This window comes from Neovison vison, chromosome 2, assembly GCF_020171115.1.
Source record: "Neovison vison isolate M4711 chromosome 2, ASM_NN_V1, whole genome shotgun sequence".
NCBI classification, from domain to species: Eukaryota; Metazoa; Chordata; class Mammalia; order Carnivora; family Mustelidae; genus Neogale; species Neogale vison.
Genome location: NC_058092.1, coordinates 8,080,302 through 8,105,764, shown reverse-complemented (window position 1 = coordinate 8,105,764; position 25,463 = coordinate 8,080,302). Strand labels below are relative to the sequence as shown.

The following is a 25,463-nucleotide window of genomic DNA, read 5'->3' as shown; positions in this document are numbered from 1 at the left end:
CTAGACGTCTGTCTGCTCAGCCAGCGTCCTCCCCACTGCTTCGCTCTGATGGACGGATGAGGGCCTTCACCTCATGTCTGTGCTCCTATTTGGGTACTGAGGGTTCTGTAGGACTTTTAAAACTATAGTTTGGGCTCTGCTGGAGTGTCCAAGGTACTTAGAGTTCTAAACAAGTACGAAAGTTTTACGGGCCCAAAAACAACCCCCCAAGGAGCCCGGTTTTGCCCCCTGTGTGTTGCTGGGAAGTAAGCAGTTGTTTCACATTTCTTCCTATAGATTGTTATTTCGGGGTAATCAGGCAAGGAGCTTATCGAAATAGTAGTACAGCTAGCCAAGGAGAGCCGAAGCTTGAGTTGGGAAAGTATGAGTCTTCTTGAAAAGCCCAACCATCTCCCAGTGCCATGCCCTGGGCCGCCTGTTCTAGGGCACCCTTGCCCTGTGCTCCAGGGTGCTCCCCTGGGAGTGGGGGCCGGCTCACGGGCTCATCAGATGATCGGGGGGTTCTCTCTCATGAGGCCAGGCCGAATGCTGAGCGGCTCCCGTGCTCTTGTCTTGTGCAGATCGACGCCTTCCAGCACATGCAGCACTTCGTGCAGACCATGCAGCAGCAGGCCCAGCACGCCATCGCCACCGAGGACCAGCAGCACAAGCAGGAGCTGCACAAGCTCATGGCCCGGTGAGGGGTCCCCACTGGCCGGGGCCGGTCGCGCTCCCATCCTCCTCCGCCCCAGCAGCCTCTGCAGCGTGGCAGGAACGCTTAAGGCTCCATGGGCAGCGAGCTCCCAACTCTGCTTTCGCCTTTTGCAGTAGGAACCCCGGGCAGCCATCAGATCGTGCTGAGCTAGGCCTCTGCTGCTCTCTGCCCAGGACTGAGCTCCAGGGCATCCAGGTGCTGCCTTCCTGGTATCTGTCTGAGAGTCAGACCCCTTGGCGGCCAATGCCAGCTCTGCTGCTGCTCTGATGTGTGACTCTGGATGGGTCACTTAACCACTCTGTGCCTCCGTTTCCTCATCCTATAAAAAGGGGGATGCTGAGGGCTTCTGTTGCTTGGGGTGGTAGAAGGTAGTATGAGGGTTAATAGAATAAACACGTGAACCGTTTAGAGCAGTACCTGGGAGAGAGTAGCGATCAGTAAACGTCGGCTGTTATTGTTCTCATGGTAAATAAGATCTGTTATAAATGATACTTATCATTAGAACATATAACATGGTGCGTGATACAATATAATATGTCGATATGTAGTTTGTCATTTATTATAAACTGAGGAGAAGGCAGAAATGAGGGAGGGGAAGCCGGTAGCAAGCAAGAGGAAGAGTTACTCAGCAGCCAACACCCCCACCAAAAACTAAAATCGGGGCAGGCAGGTCCGTATAGACCTACCCTGTAGCAGGTACTGGTCGACGCTGGCATTGAAACATGGGTCAAGGAGAAGAGCTGATACATTCAAAACACATCCCTCAAGCTGGTTTCTTCCCCCCTGTGTGGCTGAGAGCCCTGTGTTTCCATGTTGCTTCCGGGCCGCAAGTGTAGATGTGCTCGGCCGATGAAATGGGCCGTTCTCCTTACTGGGAGGCGGGGGGAGCTAGCATGTGCGGGTAGCGGCATGGGGGTCGTTTCTCTGTCCCCAGGTGTTTCCTCAAGCTCGGGGAGTGGCAGCTGAACCTGCAGGGCATCAACGAGAGCACCATCCCCAAGGTGCTGCAGTACTACAGCGCGGCCACGGAGCACGACCGCAGCTGGTACAAGGTAACCCCCCCCCCCGGGGGGACCCCGCCCCTCCCGGCCTTGCCGGTTCCGGTCCCGGGCTGGGGATTCACCTGTTCGAACACCAGGAGCCAGTCTGTCAGAGCCCCCCTTACGGGCTTCACTGTACAGGAAGATAGATAGAGTCTTATTGGAGAAACACTTAATCACGCCGTTATTCTGCGTGTGGCATGGGGGAATGCTGTTGTCTTCTAGACGCTGAGCTGAATGTTTGCCCACGAGCATCTGGACGCACGGTTAATCTCTGGAACTTTATCTTCCCTTGGGTCATCTGTTCCTGCCCGGCTTCTTCCTGATTTCCATCCCTGCCTGTTCCTCCTCTAAGAAATTCACTTTCTCTGTTTTTATTGGAAAGCTCTGGGTAACATCCTGTTATGGCATAGGGAACTTTTCAGGAAGATAAACAGAATTAGGAAATGTATCAAAGATGTGGTTGAGTGGGAGAGGAGGGGTTTGGGGAAGAGCACGTAGCCTTAGGTTTTAGGTCTTTCCTGAGAGACTTACCTCCTGGTAATAGCTGCTTGGTACACCAGACACTATTGATTTCTTTCCAGCATTTCCTTAACTTGCTAATACTTTGTGCATTAACCCCTCTGAGATCAAAACATATATCTGAAGACACAGAAGCATGTACAGTGAAAATCGTACCCTGATTGAAGCATGCTTCATTCTGATCAGAAAAATCCCTGTTTTGTGGCAGCAGCAATAATTATTCTATCTAGGACAGCCCCAGTTCTTGGCTGGAAAAATAGACCAGATAAACTCTGGATTAGCTAGAACCTTACCAACTGGAAGTGTCTCCTAACCAGGTTACTTTCCTTCCCTCACATTCTAGAAAATAAACAAATCACAAGGGAAAAAAAAAAAAATTGGTTCCAGGAATTTCAGGCTTTCCATTGTATGGGTCCTTTTGGGTTTATGCTGTCTTACTGTAATGGTGCGGTCCTGTGTGTGTGCAGAGACTGTTTCCGTCTTGCTCACCATGTCCCCTGGCTCCATGCCTGGCATAGAGTGGGTAAAACAGAGCTACTGAATAAATGAAAGTGTGAGGACACAGGCTGGGTCAGTGCAGAATCGTGACTCATCAAATAAAGGTCAGTTATGATCAACCTACTCAGCTTAGGTAAAAAAAATGGACTCATTTATGTTAAAGAAAGATTTTAGCAAGGGATGCAAAGGAATTTCCCGATTATCCAGAAAGTATATCCCTTGCAGGATTTAGTTCTCCCATCACTGCAAACTTGCGAGGCCCCAGATCAGGGTGTGCCTCGTGCTGTGTGCAGGAGGCGGTGCTGCACCACAGGTCACTGTAGCTCTAAACCACAGAGCGTGGGTGGTTCCTCCTTTACCAAAATAAGCGCCAAAGACTTCTCCCAGCAAACAGTCAGTGGACATTGGTTTTCTGACAGGCCACACACGAGCCGGATGGGAGAGCTGGGCAGATGAGCGACATTTCCCCCATGGCGTGTTCCTCTTGATGCGCTCCCTTTCCCACTGACCTAGGACCTGGTTAAGACTTTCACCATCACGCCCCTACACGTGTGCTCTCATAAATGATGTTTCACGTACGGCTGCCAAAGGAATCTTTAAAACCTAGAATGAAACGGGACCTCCTTGGCCTGATACGTTAGCCCGTCCACAATCTGACCCTGCCCTTTGCTAACCTTCCGCCTACTGCTGTCCATCACGGACTAGGCTCCAGTTGGATCTGTTTCTTTGTTTCTTATGAACTGCCCTGTGCTGGCCACCCTGCATCTTCGTCCCTGAGCTCCCCAGGCTGGAGGTCCCTGTTGTTGTCCTATTGTCCCTGCTTTGCCCATTGAGGGCTGCTCTTCAGCCCCTAGCCCAGAAACCTGCCTCCACAAAGCCTTCCCCGACCCTGGCCTGCCCGTTGTCTGCCTCTCATCGCTCCCCCACGTTTGCCTGTCCTTGGGTTGCTGGGCGCCCACCAGACCAGGAGGCCCCTGAGACAAGGACCTGGCTCGCTGCTCTTCGGATACTCCTCCCCCCCCACCCCCCCGTGGCCCTCACCACGGTCCTGCCACAGTAATGAAGGAATCAGGCTGAATCTGGTAAAAGGCCCACTCCTGAGTGTTTTTGGTGATGTTTTATTCTGCTGGCCACTGAGAAGGAAGGGCAGGCCCAGCACCCTGCCTCAGCTTTGGCCTCACACTCCGCTAAGGCCTTGGCGCTCAGGCCTCCTCCTCCTTGGCTCTCGCCCCACGCAGGCCTGGCACGCGTGGGCAGTGATGAACTTTGAAGCCGTGCTGCACTACAAGCATCAGAACCAAGCCCGTGACGAGAAGAAGAAGCTGCGGCACGCCAGCGGGGCCAACATCACCAGCACGACCACCGCCGCCACCACCGCAGCCACGGCCACAGCCACCGCCACCAGCACCGAGGGCAGCAACAGTGAGAGCGAGGCCGAGAGCACCGAGAACAGCCCCACCCCGTCTCCTCTGCAGAAGAAGGTCACCGAGGTACTGTCTCTTCCTCCCCCAGCGAGGGCTGAGCCCGGCACCGGGCGCTCTGCGGAGTGGGGGGGGGGTGGCCCACGGAGGGTCCTGGGTTTCGCTCTGAAGGGAGAGGAAGCTGGGTGGTGTGGCTTATTTGCCAGCCGGCGGTGTTCGAGCCCGTGTTTGTGTTGGAGGCCCTGCATTAGCCCCCAAGCCGAAGACTGAGTTTCTGGTCGTCCTTCCCACGAGAATGAGCTCATCCCCTTAGCCTGCACCCGGCCGCGTGGGTGGCCGCGCGGGTGGCCGTGCGCATCTGCGGGTCCGCTCGAGGACAGGCTGGCGGGATCCATCCTCTGCTTTTCCTCTCCGCCCACCGCTCCGTCCCACCTCCTCCCCTCTGGCTGTCCTTTCAGAGTGCATGGGGGCAGCTGGCAGGCCCAGAGAGCAGCGTGTTCCTTCTCAGCCCACTCTCCCTGCCACCCCTGTTTAAGAACCCACCGTTAGTCCAAGGTGATAGCGACTGTGACATAGTCAGCATTTCCTGCGTGCTTGCTGTGAGCCAGTTACTCATGCAGTAACTAATTTAACCTCATAACCTCTTTGAGGCAGGTACTGTTCATATGCTGTGAGGCCCCTTTTACGGAAGAGAAACTAAGCCAAGAGTGTCCATTAACATGCGTTTGTTCCAACAGGATTTGTCCAAAACCCTCCTGATGTACACCGTCCCTGCCGTCCAGGGCTTCTTCCGTTCCATCTCCTTGTCACGAGGCAACAACCTCCAGGACACACTGAGGTATCAGAGCGGGTAGGGCCCCTGACGGGCCGTGTGCATAGCAGGACACGGAATTACTCGTGACATCCTCCTTCCCCACCCTGATGAGCGTGTCCAAGAGGAAGGCTGACCAGCCTCCACCTACCCACGCCGGGGAGGAGGCGTGGCCTGAGAAGGCTGCGCGCGCACTCCGGCAGGGAGGGAGACACGGAGCTGTTTGTGGCCACAGTGCTGAAAGCCCCTCAGCGGTTTTTTTTTTGTTTTTTTTTTTTTTTAAGATTTTATTTGTTTGAGAGATAGTGAGAGAGAGAGAGACAGCATGGAGGAGAGGCAGAGGAAGAAGCAGGCTCCCCACTGAGCAGGGAGCCCAACATGGGGTTGATGTCAGGATCCTGAGATCATGACCCGAGCCAAAGCCAGATGCTTAACTGACTGAGCGACCCAGGTGCCTCGCCTCAGCTTCGAGACGCCACTTAGAGTGCCCGAGACAAATGGCCCAGACCGGCCAGTCCAGAGACTGTGGGTGACGGGCAGCTGAGTCCTGCATTTACCCTGTTGCCGCTGGTCTCCAGGTGACTTTCTGTGTGTGCAAAGATAATCCATAGGTTGTCCCTGGGCTCCTCCGTTAGATCTCTGAGCTTAGATGATGCTGAACTTTTTACATTATCTGGAATAAAATAAGCATTCACTTGGGATGCCCCTCCTGGTGTTCACCCAAGTATTCCACTTATCTTAGCCAAAAGGCCGAGAAGCGATTGATTCAAGTATTAATAACCATCACCAACCACCCTTCCCTGGTGGTCCCCGAGACCAGACACTGTAGAACCACTGATTTGAGGCGCTGCCAATTATTCTTTTTTTTTTTAAGAGTTATTTATTTTAGAGAGAGAAAGTATGAATGAGGGGAGAGAGAGGAAATCCTCAAGCAGAGCCCGATGTGTGGCCCGATCCCAGGACCCTGAGATCATGACCTGAGCCAAAATCAAGAGTCGGACACAACTGACTGAGCCACCCAGGCGCCCCTTTGCCAATTATTCTTTTCTCAAGAGTCTTAAAGATTACAAAAATTAAAAAAAAAACAAAAACTGGGGGGCGCCTGGGTGGCTCAGTGGGTTAAAGCCTCTGCCTTCGGCTCAGGTCATGATCCCAGGGTCCCGGGATCAAGCCCCACATCGGACTCTCTGCTCAACGGGGAGCCTGCTTCTCTGCCTGCCTCTCTGCCTACTTGTGATCTCTGTCAAATAAATAAATTAAAATCTTAAAAAAAAAAAAAAAACCTGGGAAACTGGATTTTCTGTGATTTTCTTATTTGTCTTCTCCAGAGTCCTCACCTTATGGTTTGACTATGGTCACTGGCCAGATGTAAATGAAGCCTTAGTGGAGGGGGTGAAAGCGATCCAGATCGACACTTGGTTACAGGTAAGGCGGGCTCAGGTCTCCCTCCTGCTCTGTCTCCTCCTGGGATCATGCGGTGATCAGTGACCGCGGTAAAGGATGGGGGATGGGTCCCAGGGTCGAGACTCCATATTGTCTTTAGTTTCTCCCAGAGAACTGAAGGGAGTGAACTCTTTCAGAGTTCCACAGCATCTGCCACAGCAGGTTTCGAGAGCTGGTCACTGCCCAGAATAACAAGTAGTTGTTTCTGCCCCTCACGCGCTGCGCACCGTGTCTCTCTGAATCCAGGTCATACCGCAGCTCATCGCGAGAATCGATACGCCCAGGCCCTTGGTGGGCCGCCTCATTCACCAGCTTCTCACAGACATTGGCCGGTACCACCCCCAGGTACGTGGGCCCCCGGCACTTCCTCCTTGAACCGTGGACCTTTCGATCTGGATCCCAGCCTTTCCTAAAGCTGCTCTAGGGGCATAAGGCAGGAACCGGGAACCAGGCATCCCCTCTGTCCGGCTGGCGGGCCCAGCCCAGGGGCCTGCCTGAAGGGCCTTCCCCCATCTGAGTGATGGACTCGAATCAGTGTCAGCAGCGTCCTCTCCGTCTCTCTCATCTTCCTGAAAGTCCAAGTTTGCGAGTGTTCCCTCCATGTCTGCCTCAGGCCCTCATCTACCCCCTGACCGTGGCCTCTAAGTCCACCACGACGGCCCGCCACAACGCAGCCAACAAGATCCTGAAGAACATGTGCGAGCACAGCAACACGCTGGTCCAGCAGGCCATGATGGTGAGTCCGGCCCGCGCCGGGGCTGCCGGCGGGAGGACCTGCGGTCTCTCCCTTTCAGTCAGCCTTTCAGTCAGTCAGCTCATCCTCGTGCCTCTCGCTTGCCCCCGTTGGTCCAGGTGAGCGAGGAGCTCATCCGCGTGGCTATCCTCTGGCACGAGATGTGGCACGAAGGCCTGGAGGAGGCGTCCCGTTTGTACTTCGGGGAGAGGAACGTGAAGGGCATGTTCGAGGTGCTGGAACCCCTGCACGCCATGATGGAGCGAGGCCCTCAGACCCTGAAGGAAACATCTTTTAATCAGGTATGGGATGAGAAAGCACGGCGTGACATGGCCCAGAGCCTTTACCAGACCCCTTTCCCTCTGGCCTTCCTCCTGACGTGACTAGAACATATTCTGACGGAGGCCACGGGATATAGAAACACCAGCAATTTAATCGTCACGAACTTAGGAGAACTTACGAGAACCGGAAAACCATGAGATCCTTGCTGAGCTCATCTTGCTTCTCCTTCCTTTGCCCATAAGCCGTCCCAGGACTGGGGCCTCCAGGACGGGGCCTCCCCACTGCCCTGCTGAGCCCTGTGAAGGGCCACAGCCGTCCAGCCGTCGCGTGCGGCTGAGCGCTTGTGCCGTCTGCTTGGGGCTTCGGCACGGGGCCTAGTCCACACCCGACGGCTCACAGACGTGCCCTGCTTCCCCGTCCAGGCATATGGTCGAGACCTAATGGAGGCCCAAGAGTGGTGCAGGAAGTACATGAAATCCGGGAACGTCAAGGACCTCACCCAAGCCTGGGACCTCTATTATCACGTGTTCAGACGGATCTCTAAGCAGCTACCCCAGGTAGGATCTTTGGGCTCTAGTGGCGTTCACCATCATCATCCCTTGGGTTTTTCTTTTTGTGAACGTTCTGACACTAACTCTAAAGCCTCTGGTTTTACTTTTATCTGCAAATTCTAGGATAAGTCATTGCCGGTAGCAATCTATTAAAAAATACCCAAATTGCATGTAAGCCCCTCCCCGGCGGCAGCCAGCTGACCCCTGTGGCACTTGTTCACAGCTCACCTCCCTAGAGCTGCAGTATGTGTCCCCCAAACTTCTGATGTGCCGGGACCTCGAACTGGCCGTGCCCGGAACATACGACCCCAACCAGCCGATCATTCGCATTCAGTCCATCGCGCCGTCCCTGCAGGTCATCACCTCCAAGCAGAGGCCCCGGAAGCTGACGCTCATGGGTAAGGACGCCTGCGCTCCTGCCTCCAGCCCCCCAATCCTGGCCAAACCCCTCCCTTTCTCTGAGGTCTCCACTCCCCGTTCACACCACTCCTCTTCCTATGCGGCCTCTCTCCCGGGCTTATGGAGAGAGAAACAGAGCACAAGCGGGTTCCCCGTCACATTGACCCCAGGACTCCTCGTCTGTTCACACCATTGCGGTGCTCACAGGAGGCCTGAGCGCCCTGCAGAGCCCACGGAGGGAGCCGCAGAGGTGTGCGGCGTGGGCATGGGGGGAGGCAGGCGGCTGCAGGGGACTGACAGGGCCAACAGAGGGGCATCCAGGGGCGGGTGTAGTAGGTAACGAGCAGGGCCGAAGAAAGGGCTCCTGAGCTCTCGAATGTTCTCCTTCACCATCATGGTCTCTCTCCGTGGGAAATGGCTATGTAAAAGGAACAAACTGATGTGGAAATGAGTTCTCACAGTGAGCTCTGTGGCCCACCTGGGGTGGCTGCGGGAGGCCCGGATGCTCTGACGGCCCCCGAGGGTTCTCACTTTCAGTACAGCTCATGCTTTTTCATGCAGTAGTTACTCACCAGCCCAGTTCGTCGTGGTTCCCAGGAGATCATCTCTCTGTGGGCTGGCGTCTCCTGATACTCAAACATGGGTCAGTCAGGTTCTCCACAGTATTTCATGAGAGACTTGAATGAAGGACCTGTTTCCTTCTGTGAACAGAGTCAAGAGAACCAACAGTGAGAAGCTATGACTCACCCCACCCTCCAGACCCATCGAGAACACATAACCTAGAAAGAGAGGCCATCCACCACTGGAGCTGTAGCCCAGGGGGAGGAACACTGGAAACTTCTAGAACTGGAGCCTGGACCATTGTCAGGAGCAAACCCTTTGGCCTCTCCCTCTTCCCACCCTCTAATTTCCCTCCTGCCAGTGCCCCCATTGGCCAAGCCCAACTGGGAGCTGAGGTGATACAGTTCCCAGGGGTCAGGCTTCATGGGCCTAATCCAGACAGCAGGGCAGGGAGTGGTTGTGGGGGAGCATGCAGAACGACCATCCCTGCGGAATCGGTCCTGATCTCCAAAGACAGCTGTTTTTAATTTTATTTATTTATTTATTTATTTATTTTTTTAAAGATTTTATTTATTTATTTGACAGAGAGAGAGATCACAAGTAGGCAGAGAGGCAGGCAGAGAGAGAGGAGGAAGCAGGCTCCCTGCTGAGCAGAGAGCCCGATGTGGGACTCGATCCCAGGACCCTGGGATCATGACCTGAGCCGAAGGCAGCGGCCCAACCCACTGAGCCACCCAGGCGCCCCAATTTTATTTATTTTTAATTTGACCAGCATTTCATTGGGGGACGATCAAAAGCGGTGCCATTCTTTTCAGGAGTTCTAGGGTACTCTATGTTTGTGTGCAAGAGGGGCTGGGTAGGGTACACGTAGGAGCTTGGGGGTACAGGGCTGGTCTGTGCTAACAGCTCCCACCATTCCCACAGGCAGCAACGGGCACGAGTTTGTTTTCCTCCTGAAGGGCCATGAAGACCTGCGGCAGGACGAGCGAGTGATGCAGCTCTTCGGCCTGGTCAACACCCTTCTGGCCAACGACCCGACGTCTCTTCGCAAGAACCTCAGGTAGTCAGGACGCGGTGGTGGGGGTTGGGGGAGTAGAGGCACGGCAGCGACATGACGGGTCATCTGGGCTTTCCTTACATCCCTCCCATGTGGTCGTGTCCCTCCACGAAAGCAGTTCTAGACATAGCGTACCTGGCAGGAAGTCGTCAGTAGCCAAGGCGTTGAACGCAGCAAAGAGCTGTCCCTACGTTTGCGTGCTTTGAAGGGAAACACCTGTAACAACCACCAGAGGGTCCAGAATGGAACAGCCCGTGGCCGTTAGACTAGAGACGCTGCACGGCCTGTGTGTTTACCATCCCTGGCCGCCCCGCTCTCTTCCTCCCCATTCCGTTAAGAACATGGATATTAAGTTGGAGGGGTGGGGATGGGGGGGCGTTCAGCCTGCTCCCCGGTGTTTGCGGGGGTTGGAGGCTGACTCTGCTTACATCCGATAACCAACCCTGCCTTCCGGGGGCGCCAGCATCCAGAGATACGCCGTCATCCCCTTATCCACCAACTCGGGTCTCATCGGCTGGGTCCCGCACTGCGACACGCTGCACGCCCTCATCCGGGACTACAGAGAGAAGAAGAAGATCCTTCTCAACATCGAGCATCGCATCATGTTGCGGGTACGTGGTGAGGCCTTCACGGCCTTGACGTGACTCACCAGTCAGGAGCTCTACAGAGCTGCTGTTCTCGTCCTTCCGTGTATGTGCGGAAAGTCTGTCTCACCGGAAGATCTGGTTGAGAGACAAAGCGAGTCCTAACGCAGATTACCTCTAAGGAGCAGGACCGTAGAGCCCCGAAATTAGGTGTCCAGCCTTCTAGGTGAGACTGGATGGTATTGCTGATCAGGGGATCAGCTGATGGGGACGGGCCACGGGCCACCCAGGGAGAAGATGGCAGTAGAGGCGCAAGTGGTAAGAGATCTGTCACCCAGAACCTCGAGGCCTCCCGCGCTCTCCTTTGCGCCAGCAGACCTAAGCTCGGGTGGGACCTGACATCTCACCCTTGAGCGCTGGCAGTTCCCACGGTCACCCGGTTCTGTTGGCCACACCCTCCCCCACCCCCCCCCACCCCGGCCCTGTTCTTATCTCCTTTGGGCTGGTGTGGTGAGATCAGAACCCAGCTCTGCCCGGGCCCAGGGCCTGATGTCCCCCTGGATTGAAGCTACCAGTCGAGGGCCGCTCGCAGAGCGCTCGTGTCCCGATGCAGATGGCTCCGGACTACGATCACCTGACGCTGATGCAGAAGGTGGAGGTGTTCGAGCACGCCGTCAACAACACCGCCGGCGACGACCTGGCCAAGCTGCTCTGGCTCAAAAGCCCCAGCTCTGAGGTACGAGCCGCTGGGCTCCTCAACTGGCGCTTTCTGGTCTGTTCCCGTGCACCCGGTGGGCTCGTCTTCGGGACGAGCAGCTGTGCGCTGTGACCGTCTTTGGTTACTGAGATTACCTGGGCGAGCAGGGCTGTTCCGCGGATACGGACTTCGTAATTTTGGGTTTCTCCCGTTTCTTGCGATAGCATTTGAGCTGTGTCTATAAGAAGGATATTAACTCTATTTCGTATGTTAGGAATTTCCTGCTTATTTGGTTTTTTAATTTTTGTTCTGGTATGTTCCTTGGTTTGGGATTTTTGTTTTGTTTTTGATGTGTAGACACTTTTAAAAGTTGGAAGTTACCCGATTTTTATCCTTTTCTTTGAAGTTTCTACCTTTACCTTTATATTTGGAAAGGCCCTCTCTGCCTCAAGCTTGTATATCTTTCTACATTCATTTACTTGTACTGATTATAAAACTTGTTTTTCCATTTAAATCCTCAACCCAATTTGGAATTTAAGATTAAAGATTCAGATTTTACTTTTTTGAGATGATTAACCAACACCACAGTATTTACCAAATAATCCTTCCTTTTCCTACTGTTTAAGAAAGTCCATTTTTATTATACAAAAAGCTATTCTCTGCCATTGGATTTCTTTCTGGGGCTTCTGTTTTATTTCATTGATCTCTCTAAAACCTATTTCTCTTCAAGTACCATACTGTTAATATGTTTGTTTTTTTTTTTTAAGATTTTATTTATTTATTTGACAGAGATCACAAGTAGGCAGAGAGGCAGGCAGAGAGAGAGGGAGGCAGGCTCCTTGCTGAGCAGAGAGCCTGATGCGGGGCTCAATCAGGACCCTGGGATCATGACCTGAGCTGAAGGCAGAGGCTTTAACCCACTGAGTCACCCAGGCGCCCCTGTTAATACAACTGTTAATGAAAAGTCGCTCCTCATTGACTATTTAAATTTTTTCTTCTTCCAGATAAATTTTGGGGTTGTTTTGTCACAGTCCCCCCAAAAAAGAGCTACTGAATTTTCAGCAGAATTACATTAAATGTATCAAATAATTCAGGGAGTTATTACATTTTTACCGTCTTAAATGGTCATTTTTATTTATTCGGTTCTTCACGTTCCTACACAAAGGTTAACTTTTTTTTACTCATCTATGTTCTGTACCTCTCTAAGTTTATTACAAGCATAGTTTACTGCCATTACAATTATGATTGAGATCTTTATTCCATTTTATGTTATTAACTGGTTACTGATGGGACATAAGGAAACAACTGATTGCAGTGCAATTTTGTTGAAGCTAGTTAGCTTCTAGAGCCGCGGTTCATGTGCGCTCCTGTGTTCCAGGTGTGGTTTGACCGAAGAACCAACTACACCCGCTCGTTAGCTGTCATGTCCATGGTCGGGTATATTTTGGGCCTGGGAGATAGGTGAGTAAGTTGATTTTGGTTTTGTAGTCTTTTTCTACATGGTACCTTTCTTAAATAGTTTCCTTTTGTTTTCCAGTGAGATTTATGACCATTTGGTAAATAATTGTATTTTGTAACTTTGGATCTTCTTTGCAGTATCAACCTAAGTCCCTTTTTATTATCCATGCAGCAGAACAGCCAGCAAACTAAAGAGAGGAAAAACCTCAGTTCTAGGGCACCACCTTCTTTACAGGCTGGCTTAATATGTTAAAAACCATACACAGGGGGGCACCTGGGTGGCTCAGTGGGTTAAAGCCTCTGCCTTTGGCTCGGGTCATGATCCCATGGTCCTGGGATCGAGCCCCACATCGGGCTGTCTGCTCAGCGGGGAGCCTGCTTCCCACCCCACCCCACCCCTCCATCTGCTCTCTGCCTACTCATGATCTCTGTCAAATAAATAAATAAAATCTTAAAAAAAAAAACCATACGCAGGGGTGCCTGGTTGGTTTTGTCACTAGAGCATGTGATTCTTATCTCTCGGGTTTGTGAGTTCAAGCCCCGCATTGGGTGTAGAACTTACTAAAAAAAAATTTTTTTGGATAGATTTTACTGATCCCGTAAACACTTATCAGTCACCACTGTGCTGAGATAAATATTATTTCTGTAATATAAACCAACCAGAGTAGGTCCCTCTGATATTTCTGAATAATAAATTTTATCCACATGCACTGACTGAAAAAGTAGTTAAGGAATATTCAGAAATTGACTCTCTAGAAGTCTTTGAAAAACTAGTTCCTTGGTGTCTACTCTCTCCTGGAATCACATCTCATGCAAATATTTGAGAATAAAAATAATTTTCTCCCACGGAAATAATAAATTCTTGTTTTTAAAAAAGAGCCAGGAGAATTCCTAGTGACAAAAGCCAGACGACCCTTCCTAGATGGGCATTGGGGGCCCAGGAGATGGGACCACGTGCTGGGTGCCGAGGGGTGAAGATAGAGCCTTGTCACTCTGAGACACCAGCACTGCCGCACAGGATCCATCTTGTGACCACAGATGTCAGGAACACAACTGTGATGCACACTGATCTCTCTCGGTTGCGGACCTAGAACAGGGATCAGCAAGCTTTCTCTGTAAAGGGCCAGATAAGAAATAATTTAGCCAATCAGAAAAAGACAGTTATCATGTGATCTCATGATATGTGGAATTTGAAAAACAAGGTAGAGGATCGTGGGGGAAGAGAGGAAAAAATGAAATGGAATGAAACCAGAGAGGGAGACAAACCATAAGAGACTCTCAATCTCAGGAGACAAAGCGTGGGCTGCTGGAGGAGGGGTGCTGAGCGCCGTGAACTGTGTAAGACGGATGATTCACGGACCTGTACCCCTGGAAGAAACAATATATCATGTTAATTTAAAAAATAAACGAAAGGTAAATAAGCTTTGGCTCCCTCCCCGAAAAGAAATAACTTAGGCTTTGCTGGCCATATGATACCTCACAGCTACTCATGTCTGCCTGTGACACAAAAGCGGCCTGCAACAGTACATGGCAAATCTGCGGGGCCATGTCCAGAAATACTGTGTTTCCAGAGGCAGGTGGGGGCTGGCTCTGGTCTGTGGGCGGGGCCTGGACTGTCCCATCCTTGTTGATTTATTCATCAGTGCCGCTCTAGTGACCCCTCGGTGCTCCCCTGTTTCTCAGACACCCGTCCAACCTGATGCTGGACCGGCTGAGCGGGAAGATCCTGCACATCGACTTTGGGGACTGCTTTGAGGTGACTGCGTGTTCCAGAACACCTGGTCAGGCTTACCTTGCCAGATGACCCCCCTCACCCTCTGACCCAGGCAAATTTAAGCGCAAAATGCATCACCCTGATCCCTGCCTCTCCTACCAAAGCCGCAGAAAGTCAAACTAAGCCGTGAAGTCCGTGCTTGTTGGTACTTTCCGTAGTCAGACTCTAACCCTTTTCGAGGCAAGGGCCACTGCGGACGCGCCTCTGAGTGGTGGAATCTTCGTCCCTGAATTGGCCTGCTGGGCAGAGGCCTGTTGTGATACACACTTGTCCTTTTTCTTTGTTCCCTCTATCCCTGTGTGTGTGTGTGTGTGTGTTTAGTTACCTTTTAAATCCCTGTGACAAGTCCCCTCACTAAACTAAAACTCCTTCATTTCTCTGTCCTCATTGAAATCAATGCAAAGAAAAGCTACCTACCTTTGCCTGGCTTTATCTAAAGAACATGATCTAGCCTGGGAAAAAAATTAATTAAATAAATGAAATACAAAACTAAAAGAAAAAAAAACAATCTAGCCACTGAACCTGGTTTTTCTCTTCTATGTCCCCATAGGTTGCTATGACCAGGGAGAAATTCCCAGAGAAGATTCCGTTTAGACTAACGAGAATGCTGACCAATGCTATGGAGGTGAGTGGGTCTTGGGAACAAGCTGCTTTGGAACGGGGCCAACACAGGCCCAACACCGCATATGGGCTGGCTTGTTCGGTCTTACCAGTTCCCCAGAACACCTGCGTTGGTTCTGTGGTGGTTTTCTGGTTATTTTCCATCACGTTAGAAATGATCGACCTTTGAGAGTCTCACCGTGCTTCACGTCAGACCTTGTGTTGTATCAGTCACAGGCCTGACCTGATCCCTTGCTCTGAACACGTTCCCAGCGTGATACACCAGTAGCGACTCGTGTCTGCTTCCTCAGTGTGGGTGACAGACCCTCTCAACTAGCTTCGGGTCCTGAGGCCATCGGGGCAGGGCCAGGGCCGTTGACTTCCGTGACGAGTGCCTCTGGTGCTGCAGGTCACCGGTCTGGATGGCAACTACAGGATCACGTGTCACACGGTGATGGAAGTGCTTCGGGAACACAAGGACAGTGTCATGGCCGTGCTGGAGGCCTTTGTCTACGACCCCTTGCTCAACTGGAGGCTGATGGACAGTGAGTGTCAGCAAGTGCCGAGGAGCGGGAGCCCGTCCCCTCGGATCTGGGAGTAGGTGACATGTTACATGTCACCAGCCTTGCCCCCTGCAGGCCTGGAGCCTGAGCTGGGCTACTGGGCTGTTGCATTGTGTTTTCACAGAGCTGGTCCAGTGGCTGGAAATGAATTTCAAGTATGATTTCTTATTAACTAGAACAGAAAACGCCAACCACTAATTTAAATATTAATTATAATACTTTCAGGATAAGCCCTGGTGGTTTTTGTTTGTTTGGACTTCGTGCAGAGTAGCAAGCTGGACTCTTGTGATCTGGGGCAGCAGCATCTCCGTCTCCCCTTTGCTGCTCCTCCTCAGAAGAGGTGACCGACCCAGGGGTCTCACCTGCCGCCCATGTCCCGCTGTCACCTTCTGTTATCTGGTCCACAGCGACTAAATTCAGACACAGCGACACAGCATCCTCAGTCCCACAGGACTGCACACCCATGCTAACACCCACTGTGTCCCAAGTGATCCATCCTGGGCCCTCTCCCGGGGGCTTCAGCTTTTAGTAAAATTGTATTTTGATGGTGGTAAGAAAACATCACGTCAACCAAGTTTCTCTCAAGTCAAAGTTTGAAACCCTTTTTATCCTCTCTCTGTTCCTTTCCCTAGCAAATACCAAAGGCAACAAGCGGTCCCGAACGAGGACGGATTCCTACTCTGCTGGCCAGTCAGTAGGTGAGTCCCTGCCCCCGGAGACCGCAGCTTCTGTCCGCTCTTGTCCAGAGTGTGTCTTGAACAGGGCGAGCTTTGTGATTGCCGTGAGGAAGCGTGGCGGAGGTGGAGCCATGCCAGGAAGCGGGTTTTCTAGAGGCTCTGACCAGGGGCACAGTCCTGCAGTGATTCCCTCCCTGCTAAAATAGCATCTAATGTGCATTTAGTTAACTTCAGAAAGTTGGTCTAGAAGTGTTTACTGAGCATAATTTTTTTTTTTCAGTTTCATGCCTCTCACGACAGAGTGGGTACCTAAGGCTCAGAAATTTTGATCAAACTATCTGAGCATAATTATAAAAACACAATTAGGGACGCCTGAGTGGATCAGTCAGTTAAACGTCTACCTTCAGCTCAGGTCACGATCCCGGGGTCCTGGGATAGAGTCCCGCATCGGGCTCCTTGCTTAGTGGGAGCCTGCTTCACCCTCTGCCTGCTGCTCCCCAGCTTGTGCTCTCTCTCTGACAAAGAAATAAATAAAATCTTTAAAACAAAAATTAAAAAACCACAATTAAAAGCATATCTGAATATTAACCAGTATTTAGTATGCCCTATAGTGGTGTCTGGACTGGGATAATTATTAACTGTATCACCATGGTCCTAGAGCACTGTTAATAGCTCAGATATAGGAGGACGGGGCGCCTGGGTGGCTCAGTCGGTTAAGCAGCTGCCTTGGGCTCAGGTCATGATCCCAGCGTCCTGGGATCAAGCCCCACATCGGGCTCCCTGCTCAGTGGAGAGCCTGCTTCTCCCTCTCCCTCTGCCTGCTGCGCTGCCTACTTGTGCTCTCCATCTCTCTGTCAAATAAATAAATAAAATCTTAAAAAAAAAAAAAAGGACAGAAGCAGTAGAAGTGTATTCACGCTGCTGGCGGAGGGGCAGGGAAGCCACAGGAAACACTGTCCAAGAGTGGGTCCACAGAACAGGGTCCCAGGAAGATAATGCGCCTCCAAGAGCCAGAACACAGTTTGTGTATGGAACCTCTCAAAGGTCTTAGAGTAAAGCTGTTTAACTTTATTTCACACACTCCCCTCACCCCCCTCCCTGGCCCTCTTCTTTTTCCCTCATAACATCGAACAACACCCTACATAGTTCACATCTTGAAAATAAAAAAGTAAATATTCTCTGCAGACATTTATGGAACGTGTGCAGCTAGTTGCTGAGCTGAGCCAAGTAATGTTTAAGGATAAACATTATAACAAATAACGTTAAAAGAATGTGACCTACAGAGATTACCGTGGAGAAGCATCAGAATGACATTATAGAATCAACCAAACTGTATGGCCTAGGAACTAATACGAGAACAGTCAAGTCCACTGTGTGATCCAGCAGGTGTGTCTGCAGGAGAGTCCGTGAAGCTGAGAGAAAGGAGGCACCGCTCTGCACAGCGGTCGTTGAGGGAGCTCCTGGGTCAGTGGGACTTAAGCTGGCCTTACTGGGTGGGTGGATGGGAAGGAAGAGGATGTTCTGGGCAGGAAATTGAGGTCCTGTCTGTGAACAGATGTGGACTCTGGCCTGGACATCATGGCAGCATTTATGAATGATGCCTGAATTCCTCATGGTGTCTGGGGTGCCCTCTGTGGGTGACAGTCTCACCCGAAGTACGTGAGACTTAACGGGTTTCATTCCCAGGGTCCGCCTCAGTAGTACGCTATGGAGCTGATTCTTGTCTGCTGTCTGGGGCATGCCGAGAGGAACAGGGACAGCTGGTTCTGGTGGCCCCAGATGGTGGTAGACCTGGCTGGTCTTCTGCGGCTTAAATGTTAAGTTCCAAGTGCTCATTCATAAAAGTATTACCAGCCCTGGCTTCATTTTTTTGAAGGCCTGGGGTGTACAAGGACAATGTGTAGATAACTTCATACTTCTGCTTCTAGACTCTTCTCTCCTGAAGGCCACAGCCAGTGGAGCGTAACTATAAGCCTGAGGTCTTTCTCTGCCCAGCCCAGAAAGGATGTATAAATTCCTCTGAAGAATAGCACTTCGGTCATGAGTGTGGCCCCCTGGAAACTGGTGCTCTCTCTGTTATCATCAGTCATTGTTCCAGCAAGTTCTGCCAGGGATTCCGTCGCACTCCTGTGCTCTGTGTCAGAACGCTTTATAAATGTTGTTTGTTTAAAAGGTCACGTTTTGGAGATGTAAAACCTTTTAAACACACAGTGACCATCCTTCTTGTCCTTTCCCCTGAGAGGTCACAGGGCGTGCGTCCAGGGACTGTGGCTTGTGAGCGAGTAGAGCTAATGCTTGCGACAGTGGCTTCTTGGTGCTGGAATTTTCTGCCAATCAATTTTTTTTCCTCCTAGAAATTTTGGATGGTGTGGAACTTGGGGAGCCCGCCCATAAGAAAACGGGGACCACAGTGCCAGAATCTATCCATTCTTTCAGTAAGTCCGATCTCTGAGGAATCGCAGCCATGACTAGCTCATTCAGAACACAGCAGCCGCGCTGCACCGAGAGGGGTCGGTAAGATAAAGCAGCAAACCCACCTTTGAGCAGACAAGGGTCTGTGAATTTCTCATTCTCTTCTGAAGACGTAGGCGCAGAGGAAGAGCTACCCAGCACGTACAGAAGCGAGTATTTGTGAACCGCGGGGGCATCTGCTGAATCTGTTGTGACCGTCCAGTCTCACTGTTCTTTCTCCCTTTGTGTATTTCAGTCGGAGACGGCTTGGTGAAACCCGAGGCCCTAAATAAGAAAGCTATTCAGATTATAAACAGGGTTCGAGACAAGCTCACTGGTGAGTGAGTGAGTGTGTGTGTTTACTTAAAAGGAACATAACATCTTGATTTTTCTCCCCTAGAGTGGGAGGTCAGCCCCTTCCCAGCTGCGCCTAAACTTTGACTCTGCAGCTAACTGGAGGGTCTCTGAGTCTGTCAGCTGGAGACGCTCTCTGATTCTCTAAGGACCATTAAACTCATTTCAAGGATGTTAATCTCCTTATGCCAGACAGGGCTGAGTAAAGTTCACTGGGGTCCAAAGTCAGCCAAATTCAGGCAAGTTTTTCTCATCATCATGGCTTGATACTGGAGCAAACCTGACCACTGTGATCCTCTGCCTCCCTGCACTCCCGGGGCTATTCCGGAGTGGAGAACGTGGAAGGAGAAAACTGCATACTTCTGAAAATGAGACATGTCCTGTAGACCAGATGGTATGACGGGAGGTGGCAGCCAGGGGGGCCAAAGACCCCCGCTCTACCACACCCTGTGTCCCACCTGGGCCTCTCTATCTGTTCATCTAGAAGAATGTCTTTCTCAAAATGTGGTGAGGCTCAGATGAGACGTGGGATGCCAGTCCTCAGCATTTGGGCCTGGCACAGAAGTATTGAAGTCAAATTGTATTTATTTGTTGAACACCTAGATGCGCTAGATGCTGAAGAAACTGCTGGTAAGAGCCGACAGACTGCCTGCCCCCTTGGGGTCGGCATCGACAGGGGCAGTATTAGGTGCAAGAAAGGGCTTGGGCTGTGATGCCAGTCAAAAGGGAGTTTAAGTGCCAGAGTTCCAGGAAAGCTTCCCTGGGAGACAACCCTTGAGCTAAAATCTGAAGGAGGACATAATTAGAGAAGGAGTGTTCCAGGTTAAGGAAACAGCACATGCAAGGGCCCTGTGGTAGGAGCGAATCTGGCAAGAAAGATGGTCTGAATGCAGATGAGTCTGCCTGCCTCAGAGAGTGAGATGGGAGAAGCACAGAAGCAGAGTGCCCACGCTCGGAGTGGGCCGGGTGGGATGTACAGGGCCTTTTACTTTCATCCTCCGTCCTAAGGGCAGTGGGAAGACCCTGAGGTCTTGAAGTGGGGGACGGGGAGGCAGGAGGGGCCCAGAGGGTTTGCACTGGGGAATCCTCCCTGCACTGGCCAGGGAGGCAGTGTGGAGGGAGGGAGCTGCTGCCACATTTGTGGCTGGACAGTTGACTAGACTAGGGAGGTGGCCTCCAGGTCTTCTGGAGGTAAAATCCAAAGGATGGATGAGGAGGCGCGAGGGATGGCAGGCACCAAGGACGGCTCCGAGTCACTGGCGGCCTCCTGAGCGCCTGGCAGCCAGACCCGAGGGGTTGAAGAGAATGAGAAGTGAGTGAGGGAAGCGAGGCAGAGGAGACAAGTTTCAAACTTGTGAGGAGCATGGGGTAGGGGGTGGGGGCTGGCTCCAGCAGGGATAGCGTGAGAGCCTTTTATTCCTTCCTGGGCAAGGAGAACGAATTTACAAATGTTTGAAGACAGGCCCGGCAGGGGTGGGGGGTTGGGGGGGTGGGTAGGTGACTATGCAAGCGCCCTAGGAAGCAGGAGGCACTGGGATCAGAGCGCAGGTGAACTTAGCCTTCAGGGGAGGAGGGACAGCTCCCAGGTCGCAGCAGCACCGAAGAGGGAGCTCCTGTGGAACAGATCCAGTGCATGGAGCACTGCCTGACACATCAGGGGTCCAGAGTGATGAGCTCGGTGAATGATGAGCTTGGAAAGTAGGAGACGAGGGCATGTGCTGACAGCGAGAAGCCAGCAGGGCGGCTTGGACATGTGGGGCCAGGGGAGGACGGGAAATGGCCTTTGTGCCAAAGAGGCTTCATCAGCCGGCCACGAGTGCCCGTTCTGGGCTGAGCTGATGGGTTTGTGGTGGAAGCGGGCTTCCTGTGGGAGGAAAGGCCCAACAATGGAGGTTCTAGGACTGAAACTGAGCCCGGTTTCTCATCTACTTGCCTGATGATGGCAGCAGATGAAGGAATCTGTACAAACCAGCCGCTGGATCTTCGCCACTGTGGGACTTGGCCGACTGCAGGCCTTTCCCCTCTTTGAACCAAGTCACTGTTAGGAGGAGACTCGTGTGTTTGCATGTCACATGGCAGCCTTCGTCCTTGGGGACAATTAAAACTGAGCAGTGCTGCGCAGTCAGGCCAGCCGAACCGGGGGCAAGGACGGAGTGGAAAACCAGATGCAGAAGGACTGTGTGTGTTTCTCCCATCCTAGGTCGAGACTTTTCTCATGACGAAACCCTGGATGTCCCAACACAGGTGGAGCTGCTCATCAAACAAGCAACGTCCCACGAAAACCTCTGTCAGTGCTACATCGGCTGGTGAGTGCCTGTGCGCGAGGCGTGGATACACACGCAGGGCCCTGCCCCATGCCCCAGTCCTGGCATGGCAGGAAGGACCTGGGGAGTTATCCAGAAAAGGGGATCATAGTGTCAGATCTCTTGAAAAGTTTGTATTCGCTGTGTGCACTCACTGTTCTATAAAGGCAGGAACTTGAGAAACTTGGGTTCGTATTTAGAAGGCAAACACCAAATTAAATTAAAATTACTTTAAGAATGGTCTAGAAAGGTAGGTGAGTCCCTCTTTTTTGAGGGGAGGAGTGGGGTTCTTTTTGGACTTTGGCTGTCAATTCCAAGATAGAGGGAAGGACCAAGGAAAAGAAGCCAGAGCACCGACAGAGAGAGGAGAGGCAAAGACAAATTTCTGATTTGGGATTGTCACCTCAAGGACCGCTCCGGGGGTCTGCTTTGATTAATTGCCTGAGGCGCCCTTGAAGGTAGAAACTTGAAAAGGAGGGTGATGGGCAAGTGTCCTTCTGGGGCCTCAGCAGGCATCAGCCCTTGACTGGAAATGAGTGTGTCTGACACAATTAGTTGTGGGAGATCTCAGGAATGCCCCTGGGGGTTGTCAGACCTCCATTTTCAGGGTGTCCGTGTAAAGCTTTTGAAAAAGGCCAAATTATTAAAATATTCCTTTTCTCTCTGTCATCTTAGGTGTCCTTTCTGGTAACACGAGGCCTAGACATGCCCACAGCGTTTCTTTTGAGGCTTTTGTACTTGGGTATGTGCTTCCACTTAACTGAAACCACAGTCAGAGACTTGACTTCGTTAAGTACTTTGAAATATAACTGAAACGTACTACTGTATATTAAACGTTGGTTTGAACCAACTGTCTAGCTGCTGTTGAAGAACATGTTGTCAGAAACATAAGGCTTGATTTGGTTCCCAGGACAGTCAACACGGTAATAATACACAAATCAAGCCATTGATTTGGGGGAACAGAAGATCCATAACTTAGAAATACGGGTTTTGACTTAACTCACAAGAGAACTCATCATAAGCGTTGCTGATAGAAGAATGGCGTAGTCGTTCCTCTCAACAAGAATACAGCCAACTCTGCACAGTCAAGAAGCCTCAGGCCGTGGAGGACCCGTGTTAGGAACCGGAAGAAGCTGACTCGGTCACTTCCACCCATCCCATTACCTCACTGGTCCGCAGGCAGCATCATTTGTAAGATGCGCCAAAATGGGTGGAAAGTGTCTGTCTGCTGCCTCACCCGTGATGCTGTGACGTACACACTGCGATCCAAGACCCGATGCTGAGAGGGCGGTTGCTTCTGATGGCTGGGTAGCCTTCACGGAGCAGGTGCACAGAGACCACAGTGCAGCGGGGCGGGCCGCAGCAGCCTTCCCCGGCGCCATCCTGGGATGTTTTCAGTGAAGTCCGAACGCTCTGTGTTTGGAGCAAGGGCTTGGCAACAAATGTTGTCCTATAGGTGCCGACCACAGAGAGGGAAGGTCTGGGACCTGTGGGAGTTCTGAGCAAAAGAAATATTAAACTAAATGCACAAAGTATCCAGTGTAGCCATTCTAGACACCATGTTGTATCTGAATAATTTTTGTGCCAATAAATGACATCAGAATTTTAAAAAACATGTATGGGTGTCTTTTTATTCATGAGTACAAACTTATAAAGGAAGCGGGTGTCCTTCAGCAGCCAGCATTCACTAAGCAGGTGGTACGAGGGACCATGCAAGACAAGGAAGCTACCTGACATGGTCCCCTTCCCCGTGTTCACAGGCCAGACAAGGCGGGGTCGCCATTGCATGGGAGTGGGCTGGTAACTCCCCCAAGCCAAGTGGGGAGAAGAGCTACATGGAGGGTGTGAGCCTCAGCTGGAGGCAGGAATTCCACTGGCCGAGCCAGGAAATCCTTGGGGAAAGGGGACTTTTTCCATGGGTGTTAAAGGACGAGCAGGACTTTATCAGATGAGGCACATGAAGACGTTCAGCAGGAAGTCTGTCTGAAAGCACAATATCCTGCCGGAATGGCAAGTATGAGCTTGAACTCTATTCGATTGCAAGTCTTAGACCATTTCTGATACATAAAACGAAGCTTCACACAGTCGGACCTCAGAGTTCAGTGTAGTTGGCCAAGTAGTCAATGGAGGGCAAAGGGAAAGACAGCTGCTACCAGAGGACCCGATGGTAGAGTGCAGGGCCAGACTGTGACCTGCCTCGGCTCAACAGCAAGGAGTTTGAGCCTGATGCGTGGACAACGGAGAACCGCGTAAAGTTCTAAAACAGAAGTAGACGCCGAGTAGTATTTTTAAAACAGATCATAAGTGTCAAACAGGTAAAGAGAAAACGAGGCGCTATAAGACCTATGAAGGAGGCCTACAGTAATGGGGAGGAGAGGGCGCCAGATGGAGCTGACAAGTGCCAAGCAGAGATCCCTCCACAGAGAGCGTGCCTATGGAGTGCTTTCAAAGATCAGCATTTTCGGGGCACCTGGGTGGCTCAGTGGGTTACAGCCTCTGCCTTCGGCTCAGGTCATGATCCCAGCATCCTGGGATTGAGCCCCGCATCGGGCGCTCTGCTCAGTGGGGAGCCTGCTTCCTCCTCTCTCTGCCTGCTTCTCTGTGTACTTGTGATCTTTGTCAAATAAATAAAATCTTAAAAAAAAAAAAAAACAACAGCATTTTCAGTTCAGGTAAATTTTCTATTTCTAAATTTCTGTGGGCCACAGCTACCCAGTGAGAGATACTGAATCATAAAAGCTATTTAAAAATTTGCATTAGGAAGAGCACACACATCAGAAGGCCAGGAACCCTGTCTCGCATGACATTGTACCCCCCAAATCTGCCAGAGACCCAGACCACAGTGCTGCCCCATAGACATTTATTGGAGGACTCCTCTATTAAAACCAAAGATGAGTTTAAATGTCAATAGTAATACTGGTAAGTTTGAACCCTCATAGTTAGTCTCATACCTTTCTACAATCCTAAACCATGCATCAACTCTTTTGCTCTGGAAAATATGCTCACCATAACTTTTTTGGTTCTATATGAAATAACTGTCAACAACCAGTGATGTTACCATTCACGAAAGATAAAGGGTATGGGAATGAATGGGCTCTGGAAAATGGTGGCCATCCTTAATACTGAAGGAGTCCTTGGTATTAAGATCTTTAGTCAATCCAACGGATTTCAAGTTACATCTAGACAAAACCTGCCAACTTTGTTGAGGTGAATTACCAAAGGTAGATGAGCTAATGGAAGCTTTAAGGACAGTCTCATTAACCTATCAATCCAGGATGGTTTCATGTAACCCTGTGAGAAGGGAGGGATGTGGCAAACAATGACTTTTGGGGTCTTTGTACACATTGGTACAGTTCCTTTTTTTAATTTTATTTAAATTCAATTAACATATAGTCTATTGTTAGTTTCAGAGGTAGAGTCCAGTGTTTCATCAGTTGTATATAACACGAAGAGTGCCCATAACATCTCATGCCCTCCTTAATGCCCATCACCCAGTTACACCATCTCCCACCCTCCACTGCTCCAGCAACCCCCAGTTTGTTTCCTATGGTCTCATGGTTTGTCTCCCTCTCTGATTTTGTCTTGTTTTATTTTATTCTCCCTTCCCCTATGCTCCTCTGTTTTGTTTCTTAAATTCCATGCAGATGTTGGCAAGGATGTGGAGAAAAGGGAACCCTCTTACTCTGCTGATGGGGATGCAAGATTGTACAACCCCTCTGGAAAACAGTATGGAGGTTCATCAAAAGTTAAAAAGTAGAGCTACCCTATGGCCCAGCAATTGTACTACTAGGTATTTACCCCAAAGACACAAATGTAGTGATCCAAAGGGGCACGTGCACCCCAATGTTTACAGCAGCAATGTCTGCAATAGCCAAACTATGGAAAGAGCCTAGATGTCAATCAACAGATGAATGGATAAAGAAGATGTCGTGTATATATACAATGGAATATTACTCAGCCATCAAAAAATGAAATCTTGGGGCACCTGGG

General features: G+C 51.0%; 1 protein-coding gene across 1 annotated transcript in view; it reads left to right on the top strand.

Moving 5' to 3' along the window:
• Positions 1-23,086, top strand: part of MTOR (mechanistic target of rapamycin kinase) — a 128,970-nt gene extending 105,884 nt beyond the window's left edge. The window contains exons 37-58 of the mRNA XM_044237143.1: positions 561-676; positions 1,629-1,746; positions 3,993-4,244; positions 4,913-5,013; positions 6,315-6,411; positions 6,676-6,774; positions 7,043-7,165; positions 7,282-7,464; positions 7,867-8,001; positions 8,219-8,393; positions 9,880-10,015; positions 10,476-10,623; positions 11,210-11,332; positions 12,672-12,754; positions 14,435-14,507; positions 15,076-15,150; positions 15,535-15,670; positions 16,321-16,386; positions 18,720-18,800; positions 19,073-19,153; positions 21,371-21,476; positions 22,149-23,086. Coding sequence (XP_044093078.1) covers positions 561-676; positions 1,629-1,746; positions 3,993-4,244; positions 4,913-5,013; positions 6,315-6,411; positions 6,676-6,774; positions 7,043-7,165; positions 7,282-7,464; positions 7,867-8,001; positions 8,219-8,393; positions 9,880-10,015; positions 10,476-10,623; positions 11,210-11,332; positions 12,672-12,754; positions 14,435-14,507; positions 15,076-15,150; positions 15,535-15,670; positions 16,321-16,386; positions 18,720-18,800; positions 19,073-19,153; positions 21,371-21,476; positions 22,149-22,164 — 2,523 coding nt within the window. The 3' untranslated portion in view covers positions 22,165-23,086. The remainder of the gene's footprint in view (positions 1-560; positions 677-1,628; positions 1,747-3,992; positions 4,245-4,912; positions 5,014-6,314; positions 6,412-6,675; positions 6,775-7,042; positions 7,166-7,281; positions 7,465-7,866; positions 8,002-8,218; positions 8,394-9,879; positions 10,016-10,475; positions 10,624-11,209; positions 11,333-12,671; positions 12,755-14,434; positions 14,508-15,075; positions 15,151-15,534; positions 15,671-16,320; positions 16,387-18,719; positions 18,801-19,072; positions 19,154-21,370; positions 21,477-22,148) is intronic.
• The last annotated feature ends 2,377 nt before the right edge of the window (positions 23,087-25,463 follow it).